This window comes from Taudactylus pleione, unplaced genomic scaffold (genome assembly GCF_031769625.1).
Source record: "Taudactylus pleione unplaced genomic scaffold, aTauple2 ptg000391l, whole genome shotgun sequence".
Lineage (NCBI taxonomy): Eukaryota > Metazoa > Chordata > Amphibia > Anura > Myobatrachidae > Taudactylus > Taudactylus pleione.
In genome coordinates this window covers 2,017,804-2,035,614 of record NW_028284792.1, presented here as the reverse complement: position 1 = coordinate 2,035,614, position 17,811 = coordinate 2,017,804, and the positions used below count along the sequence as shown (strand labels likewise).

General features: G+C 41.3%; 1 protein-coding gene across 1 annotated transcript in view; it reads right to left on the bottom strand.

Annotated features, from left to right (window-relative positions):
- Nucleotides 1-17,811, bottom strand: part of LOC148507539 (uncharacterized) — a 662,982-nt gene that overhangs the window by 591,722 nt on the left and 53,449 nt on the right. The window contains exons 10-18 of the mRNA XM_088445856.1: nt 17,415-17,600; nt 13,552-13,783; nt 11,088-11,207; nt 9,753-9,920; nt 8,490-8,593; nt 8,025-8,103; nt 3,139-3,264; nt 2,157-2,321; nt 1,613-1,848 (exon numbers count right to left, since the gene is read on the bottom strand). Of these exons, the coding sequence (XP_088301982.1) occupies nt 1,613-1,848; nt 2,157-2,321; nt 3,139-3,264; nt 8,025-8,103; nt 8,490-8,593; nt 9,753-9,920; nt 11,088-11,207; nt 13,552-13,783; nt 17,415-17,600 (1,416 nt within the window). The remainder of the gene's footprint in view (nt 1-1,612; nt 1,849-2,156; nt 2,322-3,138; nt 3,265-8,024; nt 8,104-8,489; nt 8,594-9,752; nt 9,921-11,087; nt 11,208-13,551; nt 13,784-17,414; nt 17,601-17,811) is intronic.

Sequence of the window (17,811 nt, the reverse complement as noted above, 5' to 3'; positions counted from 1 at the left end):
GTATTCAGGAGTATTTTTTCCAGAAAATAACTTATCCCAGCAAATTTGGGGTACTTGAAAATGGGGGTCTGCATATTTAAAAGTTGCTAAAGTTAAGTTGAAAAAATCGTGAAAAATCCACCTGCCGCAAGCACCTGCAATCAAAAAAACACCTGGGGCATACTTGGGGACCCCCCCCCCCCAAGTCAAGTTCGCTAGTTTTCAACTTTGTCCCCCACCATTTTTTTTGTACGCCCCCAAATTCAAAGTAATTTTTGGGGGTTTTCTTAAGTGTTTTTTTTTATTTTTTTGCCGCAGTTTACCTTTGGGGGAGTGTTTGAAGGCTGCACAGGGGTTCCCGCAACGTTGCACCCCAAAACCCCAATTCTGCACTTTTTTCCGCCTCCCATTCATAGGCGAAACTTTTCCGCCTATTACATTGCACTGACTTTCCGCCTAGGTGGAAAGCCTTTCAAATTGAATATGGAGTAAAATCAAAACAGGTGAAAATTACGTCATCGGCGAAAAGTTTCTGCCAAAAACAAGCGGAAACGGCTTTTCACCTCAAACTGAATACGGGCCTAAGTTTGCTGATAGACTTTTGTAGCAAGGAAATTGGTATAAAGTCGTCGATTAAGCATAATGATGTATGATGCAGGTTAATCATATCGGCCCTGTGTTTTGCATTTTACCCTAGATTGTGTAGTTTTCCTCAATTTTCCTTCTTTTCCTCCATTGTGATACTTTTTTTTTCTGAATATTGCATCTTAGTTGGCCTATAGTGTACTAGTTACTTTGGATTAGTGTTTTGGCACGGCTAAGTTGCATAGACCGTGGTGCACTAAATTGGGTCTATTTGGAGTGATCTGAGGATAAGTGTATGTGAACACATCTGTATAGAAGAGATGCCGCATATGGTTATCTGCTTGGTAGAGAAACAATGCTGGCTTTCTGAACACATTGGACACACAGCTTCAGTCCAGTTCTATATAGTGCCTGCCATCACAGCTCCCAAGCTATGCGAATATATGCAAATGTCGCAGCAGCCGGTAGATGTATTGAGACGCCCAACAGCACCCTTGCAAATCTGCTCAACTCCGTAAACATTGGAATAGCATATAACTCTGTGTAAGGTCCCTAGTTCCATCTAGTTCCATGTGTTTCATTGTAAATATAAATTCAAATCAAGACCAAGTAAATGTTATGGGGAAACTAGTCAATGATTCCTTTGTGTGTAAGTCAGTGATATCACCATGTACAACACAGCTTATATATCACATTACTAATATAAAACACAAACACTGAATAAACATGACAGGAGGCAATGCAGACTGTTGCACCATGTTGTAAAGGCATTACCGTGTCTCTGGATAAACGGCTCTGTGTACGTATTGCATTGCAGTTCTGTTGTTTAGTGATTTATAAGAAAGCTGGATCCACGTTTTGTTTGTGCTTATACTGTAATTCTATTGCTCTGATTTACTGAACATTTTATTTTCCATCAATAGCCCAAACAACTGTACAAAGAAAAATCATACGGTACAAACATAATCACAAAACAAAGCTGAGCAAACACATGTGTCGCTGCACATTAACAAAGTAAAGCAGAATGATATGAATAAAACAGACATACTTCTGGTTTATCATCAGTTCACTAATGGAATAGCTCCTGCTGAATTCTCGATGGGTGAAAATGTCAAGGGTTGCCATGCACCACGACGCAGTGAGCTCGCTAATGAGCTTGTAATTATTTGTAACAACGCTGAAGTTGTGATAGAGGTCGGTGCAGATGTAGGAAGTTGCAAGCTCAGTGTAATCTGCACTCTCATCCATGCTCCATGTGAACATGCTCATTCCGTCTCTCAGGATCTGTTGTGAAAAGTAATGAGACTGAAATTGAGCCACTTATAGAAGGTCACAATTTGCAGATTACACAGTGATCAGTGTCTGTTTGCGGCATTAGCAGAATTGGAAGTATAACAAAAGTATGCAATTTGTGACTGTTCAGCCAGCTATTAATAACACTACAAGTCACAGCATGCACTGCCAGCCACAACAGTTTGCACTAAAACCAAGCATAATACATAATTTGTTGCACAACCTAAAAATGTACTTAGAAGTGTAAACATGATAGAATTTGCAGAGAACACAACAGAAAATTGTTACATTCACAGTACCTCAAAGATCTTTAACAATTTCTTCTCAAACAGCGCCTTCTGGTGGTAAGATATTGTTTTTATTACTTCATTGTACTTGGATACCACTGTTTCCAGGTGAGTAGATAGCATTTTAAACTTGTTAATGTCCATTTTGCTTAGAAGGAATTCAATTGATTCAGGCAACTAAAAAAAAATATATATGTTTAAGGAGAAGTTCTGCAAAACAGAGGCAGTGGTGTTACAGTAATATAATGTTTTCAGAAAGCATTAAATTTGTTTCACTAAAGTATTGTTTCCTAATGTATTAGCTTAATAGTATAAGTACTAATATGTGTTCTTAAAATAGTGAATTTTTAAACAGAGAGAGCCAGTATCTTGCCTTTCAGCGATTAGGGTCCTGTCAATTTTTGAAGTTTCTTTAAGGTGATTATAGGCCCATTATATACCAGTATATATAGTATATTGTTTGACTGATTTTTATGGCTCGTCCTGGCTTGCTCTAAAAAAATCTATGGATAAATGGTTGCACAATTATGAGGGTAAAATAGCTGCATTTCACTTTTTATCTTCCAGACAGAACTGTTTTTCAATTATTCTTGGCTACAGCATCAAATTAGGTTTGTAAAAAATATACATTCTACACAGTAAATCTGATAAAATTGCCAATTAAATAAATAAATCTAACTAGAAGACAATCTGTCTGCTGGAGGAGTTCCCCTTTAACTATGTTAATAAGGAATTGTATTTAGGGGCCTATGTATCAAAGCTTGATGAGAGATAAAATTGTGAGAGAAAAAGTAATAAACAATCATCTCCTGTCATTTTTTCAAACACAGCCTATAAAATGTAAGTTAGAAGCTGATTGGTTGGTGATTTATATCTCACAATTTTATCTCTCATCAAGCTTTGATACATAAGCCCCTTAGTGTGGCCATTAAATATTTAGTACAACTGGAGAGCTGTTTTGCACCTAATTTGTAATATATTTGAATTGCTTTACCTTCATTGTGATTGGAGGTTTCAAAAAGTACTCTGCATCCCTCAGATACATCAATAGGTCTGGGTGAAGATTTATCTCTATTGAGTGTAGATAGTCCCCAGGACCATGCTCTGAATCAGAGGATTTCTGAAATACAACATAAAAAATACACTAAAGCAAATAGTAAGCACAACAGAAAGAATCTATAATTTAACACAAGATCAGAAAATTCAAACTTAAAATGATTAAGTCAATACACAAAATTACATTTATAGTCATTATAATTGTATCTGGTAGAAAATGTCAGAAGCTGCATTTGGAGAGCACCCCCACATGTACTATTCCTACTACAAGGTGCCCATGTAAAACACTTGTAGGGTTTGGGGGCTATCCGGGATATCATCCAGTTATTAACATGAAATTATAAGCTGCTAACATTAGAATAAATAATGTTGTATTAACACCATTAATTGCTTTACTGGATGCTTTATACAGTAACATATATGTGAATTGTAAAACATATATCAGAATATAGAACATGCACAGCAATGCATTCTGTAAGCCTCAAGTTCAAAAGATTTAACAAATATCACTTTATTCATTTTCCCCCAACAATCGGTGTGTGTGCATTTCTGATTTTTGTACAACACTTTAATATAAATTGTTATTTCCGGCCAACTGGTCATGTTTTATGATTCTCAATGTGTGAGAACATGTTGGCTAATAGTGCACATCTAGCACAGTTGCTTCATGTTGTTAATGACATAGGAAGTTTGTGCAAATACATGTTTTTTTTAGGAAGATCATATCGGAAAAAAATGAGAATCGGGTGGAACTATCAAATCAAACAGATATAGGGCATGATTCAGTGGTGGATAGTGCTGCTTCCGCTCTTACGTCTGTTACCGGAGTCGCACCTGCTATAATATGTAAATGACAGTATCAGTGCTTCCCCTGGAGTGCAAGCTCTGAGATGCCCACTTTCAGCGTCTCTGCATGTTGTAATCCCAGCAGTGATTCTCTAGATGCCTCCATCGGTGCAGCAGCGCACCATCGACTCTTGCACCAGCTCTATGACAGGTGCAATATATCTGTCTAACTATGGTCTCCTGGCTCCAGCTGTGCATTTGGGAACGTGCCCATTTTCACCAACACGCCCATGACACTCCCAGAACAGGCCCATAACATGCCCATGACACTCCCAGAACAGGCCCATGACACTCCCATAACACGCCCATGACACTCCCAGAACAGGCCCATGACACTCCCATAACAGGCCCATGACACTCCCATAACAGGCCCATGACACTCCCATAACACGCCCATGACACTCTCAGAACACGCCCATGACACTCTCAGAACACGCCCATGACACGCCCATGACATGCCCAGAATACGCCCATGACACTCCCAGAACACGCCCATGACACTCCCAGAACACGCCCATGACACTCCCAGAACACGCCCATGGCACTCCCAGAACAACCCATTACACTTCCAGAACACGCCCATGACACTCCCATAAAAGGCCCATGAGACTCCCATAACAAGCCCATGAGACTGACTTTTTTTGTGTTTACTTCTAGCCACCTCCCAGGAACACCTATTACTTTGTAGCCCCATTTCTGATAAAAATAAGAAAAAACAGTGCTTACCCAGATCAGGGAAACAAGTATGTATGCAGCAGTAAAAAGAGTTTTTGCTACAGAAAAGGTGAACGCTGAGGCTTTTTCAAGCTGATATATCGCATGTATTTCGGCTAACGCCGTAGCCTTTTTCAAGCTGATGTCAGTAGCCAAAACGTGCGTTGCTGCTCTCCTTGTTTTTTGGACTTGTACCCTATTACCTATTTACCTATTACCAGCACCAAGCTGTATTTTGATCTATTAATTTGGGGCCCACAAGGCTACAGAGACTGACAGCATATGGGAGTGTTATCCCACCGAGGTACGGGACTCCCTTCAAATCACATTCTACCAACGCTGCCTGAGGCTGCTGATGAGAGGTGACGGCAAGTACTAAAATCTCAATAATACACCAGACCTACATTTCCAGCTGGGGTGCTTGGAAATAGATGTCCTAATGTTGAAATCAAATTGAGAATGATTATATGAATGCTTTGAGGTGGATGCCGTATACTTGTCATACCACTTGCGGCAAGTGAGGATTTTATTTTGGATATAAAGTGCAATCATTCCATTGGATACATGAGACTAATTTTTTCTTATACATAATATGTATCGCTTCTGATGCATCAGTGCACAATTGAGCAAATAAGCTGAAGTCAATTGTGATTTTGTGTTTTACTCCAGAGACCCCTGATTGGGGATTTTTTTTCTGTTTGGGAAAGTAATATATGGTTCCTATACATAGAGTGCTTGATTCAGACCCGCTGGCGAGCGCACAGCGCTCGCAAGTGGGTCGATGGTGGGCCATTGCGCACGCACGGCATGCTCACTGCGGGTGCGCGAGCCCCTAGCGAGCGCAAAAAGCACTCGCTCCGGCGCTCGCATCCAAAAGGGGCGGCTTTCGATGTTGATCGACAGCTCGTCCCGTTTGGAAGGCGGGGAGGGGGGGGTGGCTGGGCTAACGGAGGCGTTCCTGCAGGAACGCCTGCCGTTTGTGGGCAGCTTTACTGACATCAGCAGTGATGTCAGTAGGTGGACTTCCTGCTTTATTAGAGCAGGGAGTCCACTGGGGCTTGCGGCCACGAGACCCTACCGTAAGGGTCTTGTCGCAAGCCCGATGGTCGCGATGGTCTTGACCATCGTGACCATCACCTGGCCGCTCGCATAAGCTGTGGGTGGTCACCCACAGCTATGCGAGCGGCCAGGAGGCCGCAACTTAAAAAACAAGCGCCCGCCCTGATTCAGAGCGAGCGCTTGCTTTTTGCGAGTGGCTCTGAATCAGGCCCAGAGTCTGATAAACTCTGTGTATTTTTTATAATACTATCTATATTGTTATCAGTATGATATATATGTATATATATATATATATATATATATTCCTTTAGGTTGTGTATTTATTGGTATTTATGTCTATGTAAATTTATGTACTTTTTCTGACCATAAGTGCGGATAATTAAACCTATACATTTTTTACGCATGTTTGAATTAATGTCCTGAATGGGGTTTTAAGCGCAGTATATTGCCTTTTCTGCCCCATTTCTGATACCTTGTATTCTGATCACAACAGCATATCTGTGTAACGCATGCGCCATGAGGATTTTCTGACTTTTTTGCACATGCACAGTTACAAATAAACTCTAAACTACGTGAACATCGGCATTGCGTGAGAATTGCGTGCGCCCCTGAATCAGACCCATAGGCACAGTCCAATTTGCATATTTTTTTCTTATGTTTACTTATTTTCACTCTTTTTGCATAACTTCCTATATCTGATGATGATTAAACATATGATAAACATAACATGTTAAGCCGGGTATCCACTACTAGATATACAAACGAGAGCACGATTACGACATTGCAATTGTGCTCTCGTTTGTATATCTAGTGATGAAAATCAGTCCTTTTGTAGGGGACACGGCCATTGCAGCCAGCAATTTTAAGCACATTCACAGTCCAAATTTAGATATAAATGGCAGATCTGCCAGCGCTTACAACATTTCCCTTTCACTCCCAGAGCTATCATCTATCTGTGCAGATCTGTGTGCTTCCAATAAAAACTGGCGCATATTTTCAAAGAGAGGTGAATAACATAGCAAAACAGGAAATACACTCAATGTATTAGTGGATCTCAAACTCTGGAGCTCATTCAGAATTGCGCCGGCAGGGCAATCGCTCGGCAAGGCATTAGCATGCCCACTATGCCTTAGAATGCGTTCGCATTGTGTATGCAAACGCCCACCAGCCTGTCTTAAGACGTCCACTTGCGCACGTCATCTAAAGGAAGTGTAACCATCTGTACATCGGATGCGATCGCAGCGCTTGAGGTTGACCATACCCTGCCGCAAGCACTGCAATCAATTCAGTGTAGAAACCAGCCAGGTGACGTGTACAATTACGCTCCCTCTAAATTATGCACACCTCTAAAATGCCATTAAGACGCTCAGACACGCCTGCATTCGCACATACACTCCCCCGTTATTAATGGCCAGCCCCTGTAACCACCCACAAACGGCTTCTCCTGTCAGTCACTCTGCTGGGCTGTCTATGCGCAGCGAGTGAACGCATTCTTTCACAGTGGTTCGCGCACACGCATTATGATGCATACGCATAATGCAAACAATCGGCTGGCTGCGTGCAAACGTATCCTAGCGAGCGGGTCTGAATCAGGTCCTCTGTCTTCAAGGTGCCCTAACAGTCCAGGTTTTAAGGCAGGGGCATATTAAGCGATTATGGGGCCCATGTGCAGTCTCCGTCCAGTCCCCCAATTCTCTACACTTTACGGAGTAGATAGACTCCGGAAAAATGGCACAGAGGGCATTGTTTCACTGATTATTTCTACGGTGTATCCGAAAATCGCCAGGGAAATGGACTCCATGCCATTTTCCCAGTGATTTGTGCAGTGATACCAACAAGGGTCTCTGTATAGGTAAATATTAAAGAACATGGATGCAGAGTGTGCAGTGTTGGCCCCCTTGGCACCAATTATAGATACAGTACACCACTGTTCTAAGATTGTCCATGCTTAACCACAGGTGATTTAATTAGTATCTTCGTCAGTTTGATTATACCATCTGTATACAAGCATCTATATTTTAAAACATAAATTGTAGGGTGACTTGAGGACCAAGTTTGTGAAATCCAGCATTGTATGATACATTACACGTTTACAGTACAAGAATCTTAAGATACATCATTTCTACAAATCATTTCCATGACTTTTAAACAATGTACGACCACACTGTGGCAATCCCTTATGTCTTCATTACATGACATACTCACAAGCAATGGAAGTTTTAATGAGTCACTAAGTTCTCTGTTCACAGCAGAAAACCAAGATGTCATCAGGCTGTTCTCAAACCTTTTTTGTTGAAAAAAGAAAGTACAACAAGGCACAGTGAGGTAATAGTGTGGTTCCTATTTGGTGTAATACAGCAAATATATCCTGAAGACATAATATAGAATGTAAATTGTCTCTTCTCAGAAGTGAGCAGGACTGACTGGAGTAGCCTGGTGCCTGTGCAGTCTTGTCTTAGCACCCTCATTCATTTCTCTTTTTCACGTAATAAGCAAAACAACCCTTACACAGCTATGGATATAGGAAGGATTGTACTGTGAATATAGCTAAATACACATATATAATTATAATATTGCGTCTTGCTACCTAATTCCCCATTATGTAAATTAAAATTCTATTGAAATACAATAAGAATAACCAAAAGAAGAAGATATCTGGTTGCAAGTTACCTTTCCAATTCTTCTGATAAATCTGTATAGAGATGTCTCAATTCCCAGCCCATGTCTCCTTCAAGTGTGAGAGGTGACATTGTTCTCAACTTTGCCATGGGATCCTTATAAACGGGAAAAAAATATTAAAACTAAAACACATAATTAAACTTTTAGTTAACTGTTTTCATATAAAGGGCGGTATTCAGTAAGTTTCGCACCCGCGGAAAAAGTTTTGCCTGCCAGACTTTTCACCGACATCGCGTGTTTTGGATGCGGAAACTTATCGTGCATGTCCCCGCTATTCGCAGTATTAAATTGCAAACCACGCGAAAACTTCAAGCGGCGAATTCAGAACAGATGGAAAGTGCTGTCAGAATTGGGGAAATCAGCCTGAACCCCGCAAAAAGATGCACTAACATTGGGGATCAATGCAGATGTGTCTGAATAGCCCTTTAGGTTATTTAAGTTGTTTCAGTAGCTTCTTATTAGCGTCTTTGCACAAGTGGTGAAGAATGGCATAAAGCAGTATTTTTTGGTGAAAATAAGTAGTCCTGGCAAATTTGGGGTACCTGAAAATGGGCGTTAGCATATTTTAATGTCTCTAAAGTGAAGTTTTAAAAAATGTGAAAAACGCACCTTTCTCAAGCACCTGCAATCATAAACACACCTGACCCATCCTTGCAGACCCCCAAGAAGTCTATTTCGCTAGTTTTTAAGCTTGTTCCCCACTTTGTGCTTTTTCGCCCCCAAAATCAAAGTATTTTTTTGGGGTGTTCTTAAGTTTTTCCCCAGGATTTTTTTACACAGTTGTCCTTTGGGGGGCTGTCCCAAGGGAGCTGAGAGGTTTCCCCACCTTTACACCCCAAAATAAAAATGTTGCACTTCTTTTCTCCTGCTATTCAGAGGCGAATCTTTTCGCCTATTACATTGTATTGACATTGAATTGTATTGACTTGGAACTGAATACAAAGATAAGTTCCGACCAGGGGAAAAGCCGCAATTGGCGATCATTTTTTGCGGAAAACGGCTTTTCGCTTCTACTTGAATACAGCCCAAAGTCTGTTCAGGTCAGGAAGAAAATACATTGGGAACCCAAGACATACTCAAGTAGTTTAATGCCGAAGACATGATTTTCCTTATTGGAGAAATTTGAAGGTGTCCACATAACTAACAGTTCCATAAACTTTAATCAAAGCATTATTTCCCAAATAATCTTTTCTTTGAATAATTTGTATGCCTCTACAGCACTGATAGTGTTATAAATAGCCAAATTAAGCTTACAGAGATCCTTGCTCGAAGTCCTTTTATCCATAAGAGCTTACTGATTGTAGGAGTCATGTTCACATGCAAAGGAGGATTGTCTGCCATCTCCTGGTACATGTCCTTCACTTGATTAATTTCTTCTATAAACATATTAAGCAAGTAAAGGTCTTTATCCTTTAAATGATCCTAAAAATATATGAACAGACAAAATAAAATGAAATCGGACAAGTACAAATATTAAAAAGGTGATTTCAAGCTGATGTAACAAATTGCTGAGATACAGATCAGAGCGTGCTAGAAGCACCAGAGCAGAGAAAGAGGAACTGCACTGGTTGTGTCAGGTGTAGGGTGCTAGAATGAACACTAGGCATCATGTGATATTGCACATATGATATTACTGTACTAATCAATTATTATTATCCTTTACTTATATGGCGCAACAAGGGTTCCGCTGCAACTAGGTATAACCAATTGAGCAGAACAAGAGAACAGTGACTTACAGTACAAGACAATGCAGGACAAGTACATGGTATATTAAACATTGCTGCAACAGTGGTAATAACATTCAAAAAAGTAGCACGGGGCAGAAGTCAAGGGTTAGGTACTGTAAATAATAGTAAATTAGTAAGAGGAGGAGAAGCACATGGGGAAAGAGGGCCATTGCATTGTAAAGGGCAGTGACAGACAGACAGGGGTGACACAGATGGGGTAGACAGTGAGCATAGGACAGAGTGTTAGGATGAGAGATGGATGGCTCTGAGGAAGAAGTGAGTTTTGAGAGCCTTTTTAAAGTTTTGCAGAGAGGTGGAGAGGTAGAGAATTCCAGAGGTAGGAAGCAGCACGGGCAAAATCTTGGAGGTGGTTGTGGGAAGAAGAAATCAGGTGACAGGAGAGGCGACATTCATTAGCTGAACAAAGAAGGCAGATGGGAGAGTGAAGGGAGATAAGTTCAGAGATGTAACTGGGAGAGGATTGGGTGCTGGCTTTGTAAGTGAGTGTGAGAAGCTTGAATTTGGTTCTGAAAGGGAAAGGGAGTCAGTGTAGGGCTTGTATGAAAAGGCCGGAAGATGTAGTACGTTTGGAGAGGAAGATGAGCCGGACAGCAGTGTTGTGGATAGATTGGAGTGGAGAGAGGAGGGAGTCAGGGAGGCGAGATAGGAGGTCACACTTATCCAATCTGGAGATGACCAGCGAGTGGATTGAGATGTGTTTTACATGCACATACCTCATTTTGTCAATCGACCCTTAAAAAGAGTGTATTTGAATCTGTGACACTTTAGTAAATACTGCTTATTTTCGATTTCACATATCTTGGCATGATGAATGGAACTAAATACCGAGCGGTAATATTACCTTAACAATATCTCTTCTGCTGACTCCTTCAAACAACTCAAGCAGCCTGAGCTGAGCAGCAATAGTAGGACATTGGTCAAAACTGCTTCTAAGTATATCTCCAAGCTGATGTTCCAGGCTCTGTAATAAACAACATTTCAAGTAATAACTCCATGTGTGCAGCATACATGTGACCAAAACAATAACTCATTGATCCTAATATAAATGTGTAACAGCAGTGTGTTTTGTAAATTATTCCTGAAAAGGATGTACCCATACTGTATGTTTATTATTAGAATATAGACTATGTTTTACTGATTTAGAACAATAGCTAGTATATGTTTGAAAAACAGAGAAGGGATAATACAGTATTTGTTTTTGGAGACTGTTGTAGATTGTACAATGTTGGCATAACTGTTAGAAAACAAAATTCTATCCAATGAGGAGCTGTGGAACAATCAAATAAGTATACTGATTTGTCTTATGGCCCGTAGACACGAGACAATCAGACCCTGATCAGATATGTGCCGAGACCCAACCTTAGGGTCTTGTCGCAAGCCCCGATGGTCGCGATGGTCAGGACCATCACCCTGGTCGGTCGCTAAGCTGTGGGTGGTAACCCACAGATTAGCTAGCTAGCGACCAGGAGGCCGCACTTCAAGATGCAAGTGGCCGTCCTCAATCAGAGCGACCGCTTGCATCTAACGACCGGGTCTGAATGAGACCCTTTGTCCCTATGACTTGGGAATGTGTTTCATCACAATCCTAAGGCACACACCAACATATGATTGTCTGCAGTAACCAGCATTTTTTGCCTAGCTAGAAACAAACATTCTTAGAATAAGAGCCTATTCTAAGAATTATACAGTAGTACAAAGGGCCTGACCGCCCTAGGCTAATATACGTGTAGCAGCACCCCTTACCCCCAACACCTGAATGTCCTGCAGCATCATCTTTAGTATAGCTGTGTAGTGTATTTGTAGCATATTCCCCACCCCCAGCACTTATACGGTATACCCTGCATCATGATCTTTCATATGTCTTTGTATTTACATCATACTGTACCCCAGCCCTCAACCACAACATTCCTTCCTCCCAGCTCCGCTCAGTCTGCGCGCTGAGTCTGTGATAGTGAGGGCCATGGTGTCCCTAGAAGACATCGGGGAACTGAAAGGGCATGCGGGTGGTGGTGCAAGTATGCTCTAACTAGTGAGGACACTAGTGCAAATGGCAGTTGGCACCACTCTGCACCCTAGCCTGCAGCCTGATAAGCCTAATGGTTAATCAGGTACTGACATGACATGCAGTGTATATACGAAATGAGAATATCACTATGAAGTTGCATAGTACATATAACACAATAAGAACACATTTTACAATAGCCACTATCTTAAGTTAATACAAGATGCAATGCCTGAGTTAGAGGCAGGGACACATTAACCCGGGACCTAATCTGGACAGGGATCCCCCAAACCAGGACGGTCAGTGGAATATAGGAACATCTGGTAACCATATGATAATGTCAACTTTATATTTAGATAGGCTACAGTATCCGTTATTGTTCCTTTTCTCGCAGGATGATGATCGCTATTACTATGGAACTAGACCCAAAAACATTTTAGGATAAATTACAGATGAAGGTGAATGTTGTTTTTTTATATGTCAGAAAAATGCCATTTAATTTGTGGTATTGCCATATTTCTATGAAGTTACATTATACTCACTCTAATCAAGAGGAATTATCTTTTATTCACTCCAATGCACTAGTTGATTCATATTTTGAATGATCTTGTGTTAAACCCCCCCAAAAAAATACATAGAATAATAAAGTGTGTAAAGGAAAATAGATTAAGAGAGTAACTATGGATTCTCAGCTTTGACTACGTTTTGAATAAAAATGTTATAATGGAGAGTAAGGAAATAGTCTAATAATTATATAATGAATCATACAGAAAGTACCACATCTGTAACTATCAACAGTCTAATAATTATCTAATGAATCATAAAGTGCCACATCTGTAACTCTGCTGCTTTTTTATATATCTAAATAAAATATACACAGGATCTTTCTGCCCACTCTACCTACCACCTATTGCTTCTTTTAATACCACTTGTTCAAAAGCATTTCAAGAGTTCACCTAAAGACTCCATTATCATTGGGCATAGAAACATAAGCACATCACACACATATAAATTATTAATTACTATTATTATTATTATTATTATTATATTATTTTATAAATTATGGCCCATCTGCACAGATGACCCTACTTAAATTAGATATATATATATATATATGCATTATGTTATAATTGTTATCGATAAAGCAGCAAGTCTACTGGGTCTAAGATATAGGGTGGAGCAATTTGAACATTCCATTGTGTTGATAAAATGGTTCTAAAAGACATCACAAAGTATGATGTAATGAATACTGAAAACTTAAATAAATGATACATGAATGAATGAATGAGTGAATGAAACGTACCTTAATTATAGTTCTTAATTCAAAAAATGCTTTCTGGAAAGGGCTGTTTTTTTCTACAGTAAACATATCTGTAATTTGGTTTGTAAATGAATCTTTAGCCAGACAATATGAGCTCCAGATGTCTTGCACCATAGTATCCAAACCAGAGGTTCCTGCACCCCCAATTGCAGCCACAGCCTTTAGAACCTCAAAGTGTTTCATTGTCTCCACTAAGTCCAGGACATCATTGCATCTAACCAGAAATACAAAAAATGACATTGCTACAAGCACAACAATTATTTTAAATATCATACAGTAACTCTTGCGCGATAAGAGGACCTTTCTCCCAGAGGAAGGACCAAGAAGGACAGAAACACGTTGAAGATAATCTCCCATACAAACCCACTACAGAGGATCACACTTGCAACACATTATGAGAAGCCGTGGAGCTTAACATTGCTCCAGCTGGAAGATCACGCGAGACGCAGCACAGGAAAATCCAGGAAGTCACCGTGGCAACGCAGCTCCCAACGGCAGTGGCGAGGAAGAAGGAGACAGACAGCGAGAGGAGCATAAGGTGAGTCCTAACAAGTGGAGGGGATATGTGGTAAGGGTTTGAGAAAATTTACACCACATTTTCCACTCCCCAGGCAACAGACATCGCAGTCCATGTCACGGGTACTCAGGGGGTTGCAGGCTGATAACCGCTCACCTCCGATGGTTCCGTACGGACAGCGAAGCACAGCCAGGGGTCTCCCTAAATGCACCCAGCCACTTCTCACTTCATACCCCCAGACCCTGCAAAGAAAAATAACTAACAACTCCGACCCAGGGACACTGCAACAGCGCACATAGATACCGGACACTACGGGACACCGTAATCCGGGTATCCAGACTCAATTACTACTAATATTATCCTTATTTCAGCTACAAGCACTTGACAAGAGGAAAATAATTCCTCCTTTACCATCTATTTTTTCATTGACCGATATAAAACGGACCAAAGAGAGCTTTAATCTATATACAGCGGCCAGCTGTTGATTCAACAAATAAGAGACACAGGCCCTCATTCAGAGTCGCTCGCGAGAAGCGAGCGCTCGTTCTGAGGGCGGCCGCTTCTATTTTTTAGCGCGGCCTCCTGGTCGCTAGCTAAGCTGTGGGTTACCACCCACAGCTTAGCGACCGACCAGGTTGAGCGCTTGCGACGAGACCCTAAGGTTGGGTCTCGGCAGCCGCAAGCCCCAGGGAGCTTCCAGCTCTGATCGAGCAGGAAGCTCCCCACTGACATCACTGCTGTTGTCAGTGCAGCCGCCCACAAAACGGCAACCGTTCCATAAGGAACGCCTCAGTTTGTGTAGCCGCCCCCCCCCCCCCCGCCTTCAAAACCGGGCAAGCTGTTGCTGAGAGTTTCTCTCTCGCTCCGGGGCTTGCGCACGCGCAGTGCGGCTGCTGCGCGTGCGCAGGTCCTTAACATCGACCCGATTGAAATGAGACCCACAATCTTTCAAATCATTCTCTTTAGCATTCATATTGGAACTTTATAACGGTGGCATACAATTTTTGATTATACCATCCTTTGTTTAACACTCATGCATGTATCATATATCCCACTGTGTACATGTTTTTATATATAGTAAATGTTTTGAATGTTTTAGGTTTCAGTAATATCTGCACACTTGTACCATTAAGGTTGAGCTCAATCAACCAAGCCAAGCCTGTCTTGGATATATTTTTTTCCATATTGTTTATCAACAATTTATTTTGTTTATTTAGAGATTTTAGTGCTTCACCTCAAACACAATTCATGTTTTTAGATCCTTTAAAAGTATTTTATATAGGACTATACAGTATGTGAGTTCCTAATTTTTCCTCTTTTTTTGCTTTCTTGTTCTATGTTTATAAAGCCTGTATTTATCGTCGGACTACAGCTACTAAATTGGCTGTGTTCCCTCCCCCAGTAGATTTATCCAACAGCTACCTGCAATAATCTGAGTAAGAGCTCATGCAGGCGAGCAGAATCACCAGTAAAGCACACATCACTATGCAGGCGAGCAGAATCACCAGTACAGCACACATCACTACGCAGGCGAGCAGAATCACCAGTAAAGCACACATCACTATGCAGGCGAGCAGAATCACCAGTAAAGCACACATCACTACGCAGGCGAGCAGAATCACCAGTAAAGCACACATCACTACGCAGGCGAGCAGAATAACCAGTAAAGCACACATCACTATGCAGGCGAGCAGAATCACCAGTAAAGCACACATCACTATGCAGGCGAGCAGAATCACCAGTAAAGCACACATCACTATGCAGGCGAGCAGAATCACCAGTAAAGCACACATCACTATGCAGGCGAGCAGAATCACCAGTAAAGCACACATCACTATGCAGGCGAGCAGAATCACCAGTAAAGCACACATCACTATGCAGGCGAGCAGAATTACCAGTAAAGCACACATCACTACGCAGGCGAGCAGAATCACCAGTAAAGCACACATCACTATGCAGGCGAGCAGAATCACCAGTAAAGCACACATCACTATGCAGGCGAGCAGAATCACCAGTAAAGCACACATCACTATGCAGGCGAGCAGAATCACCAGTAAAGCACACATCACTACGCAGGCGAGCAGAATCACCAGTAAAGCACACATCACTATGCAGGCGAGCAGAATCACCAGTAAAGCACACATCACTACGCAGGCGAGCAGAATCACCAGTAAAGCACACATCACTACGCAGGCGAGCAGAATCACCAGTAAAGAACACATCACTATGCAGGCGAGCAGAATCACCAGTAAAGAACACATCACTATGCAGGCGAGCAGAATCACCAGTAAAGCACACATCACTATGCAGGCGAGCAGAATCACCAATAAAGCACAAATCACTATGCAGGCGAGCAGAATCACCAGTAAAGCACACATCACTATGCAGGCGAGCAGAATCACCAATAAAGCACACATCACTATGCAGGCGAGCAGAATCACCAGTAAAGCACACATCACTATGCAGGCGAGCAGAATCACCAATAAAGCACACATCAATATGCAGGCGAGCAGAATCACCAGTAAAGCACACATCACTATGCAGGCGAGCAGAATCACCAGTAAAGCACACATCATTATGCAGGCGAGCAGAATCACCAGTAAAGCACACATCACTATGCAGGCGAGCAGAATCACCAATAAAGTACACATCACACTATGCAGGCGAGCAGAATCACCAGTAAAGCACACATCACTATGCAGGCGAGCAGAATCACCAATAAAGCACACATCACTATGCAGGCGAGCAGAATCACCAGTAAAGCACACATCACTACGCAGGCGAGCAGAATCACCAGTAAAGCACACATCACTATGCAGGCGAGCAGAATCACCAGTAAAGCACACATCACTATGCAATTCTTGGCCATCTACCATCCAGAGGAAATCTGCTACAGAAGAGAAAATGAATTTCAATGGAATGCAGACATAACATCCCCCAATCCAGTATAAAGGGGGATAATTTATCTAATGAACAATGGCATGCTTTAAAACCCTTACAGTAAAATGTTTCTTGACACACAGTTACTGTATGGGAAGCTGTGAATAAGGAAAACCATAATGGGGCTGATTCTGGGTCACACATATCTCTCTTCACAGATGCAAACGGCGAGCTTCTGCAAACAGTGCATGCGAGATGCGACTTTACACACCTTTGCGTATGTAAGTCCTATTTGCATCTTTTGTCCTCAGGCACCTCCTGCAGCATTATATTATTTTCTCTTCATTGCTGCGTTCAATAATGAAGGCACTATGAGAATAGCGTACAACTCTGAATCAGGCTTACATAACGTCTAGATAAAATTTTTACCCTATTATAGTAGTCTCACCTTTCCATAAACATGTTGATATTCTGAAAACATGGAGCATTGTACAGAGGCCAGGGGGAATTTATCCAAATGGTTTCTTCCTTATCCTCCTTTTCATTATGACTGGATTGGTTTCTTCCATAAACCCATGGAGCTGGCACTTCATACATGGTAATGTTACAAACTGTATCTATTGATTTATTGGATCTGCGGCAGATTTTAAACATGTTATTATACAAAAGCATGTTATTGTAATTTTACTATGCAATATATGAGGGGCTCAATTAGAATTGGGTATAAAAACATCTCAATGAACTTTAGAAGATCAGTTTACTAACCTGATGTCAGGATAGTTTAATAAACAAATCCTATTGGTCACAGTTATCTGTTCTCACAGTGAATAGTAAGCCACAAGAAA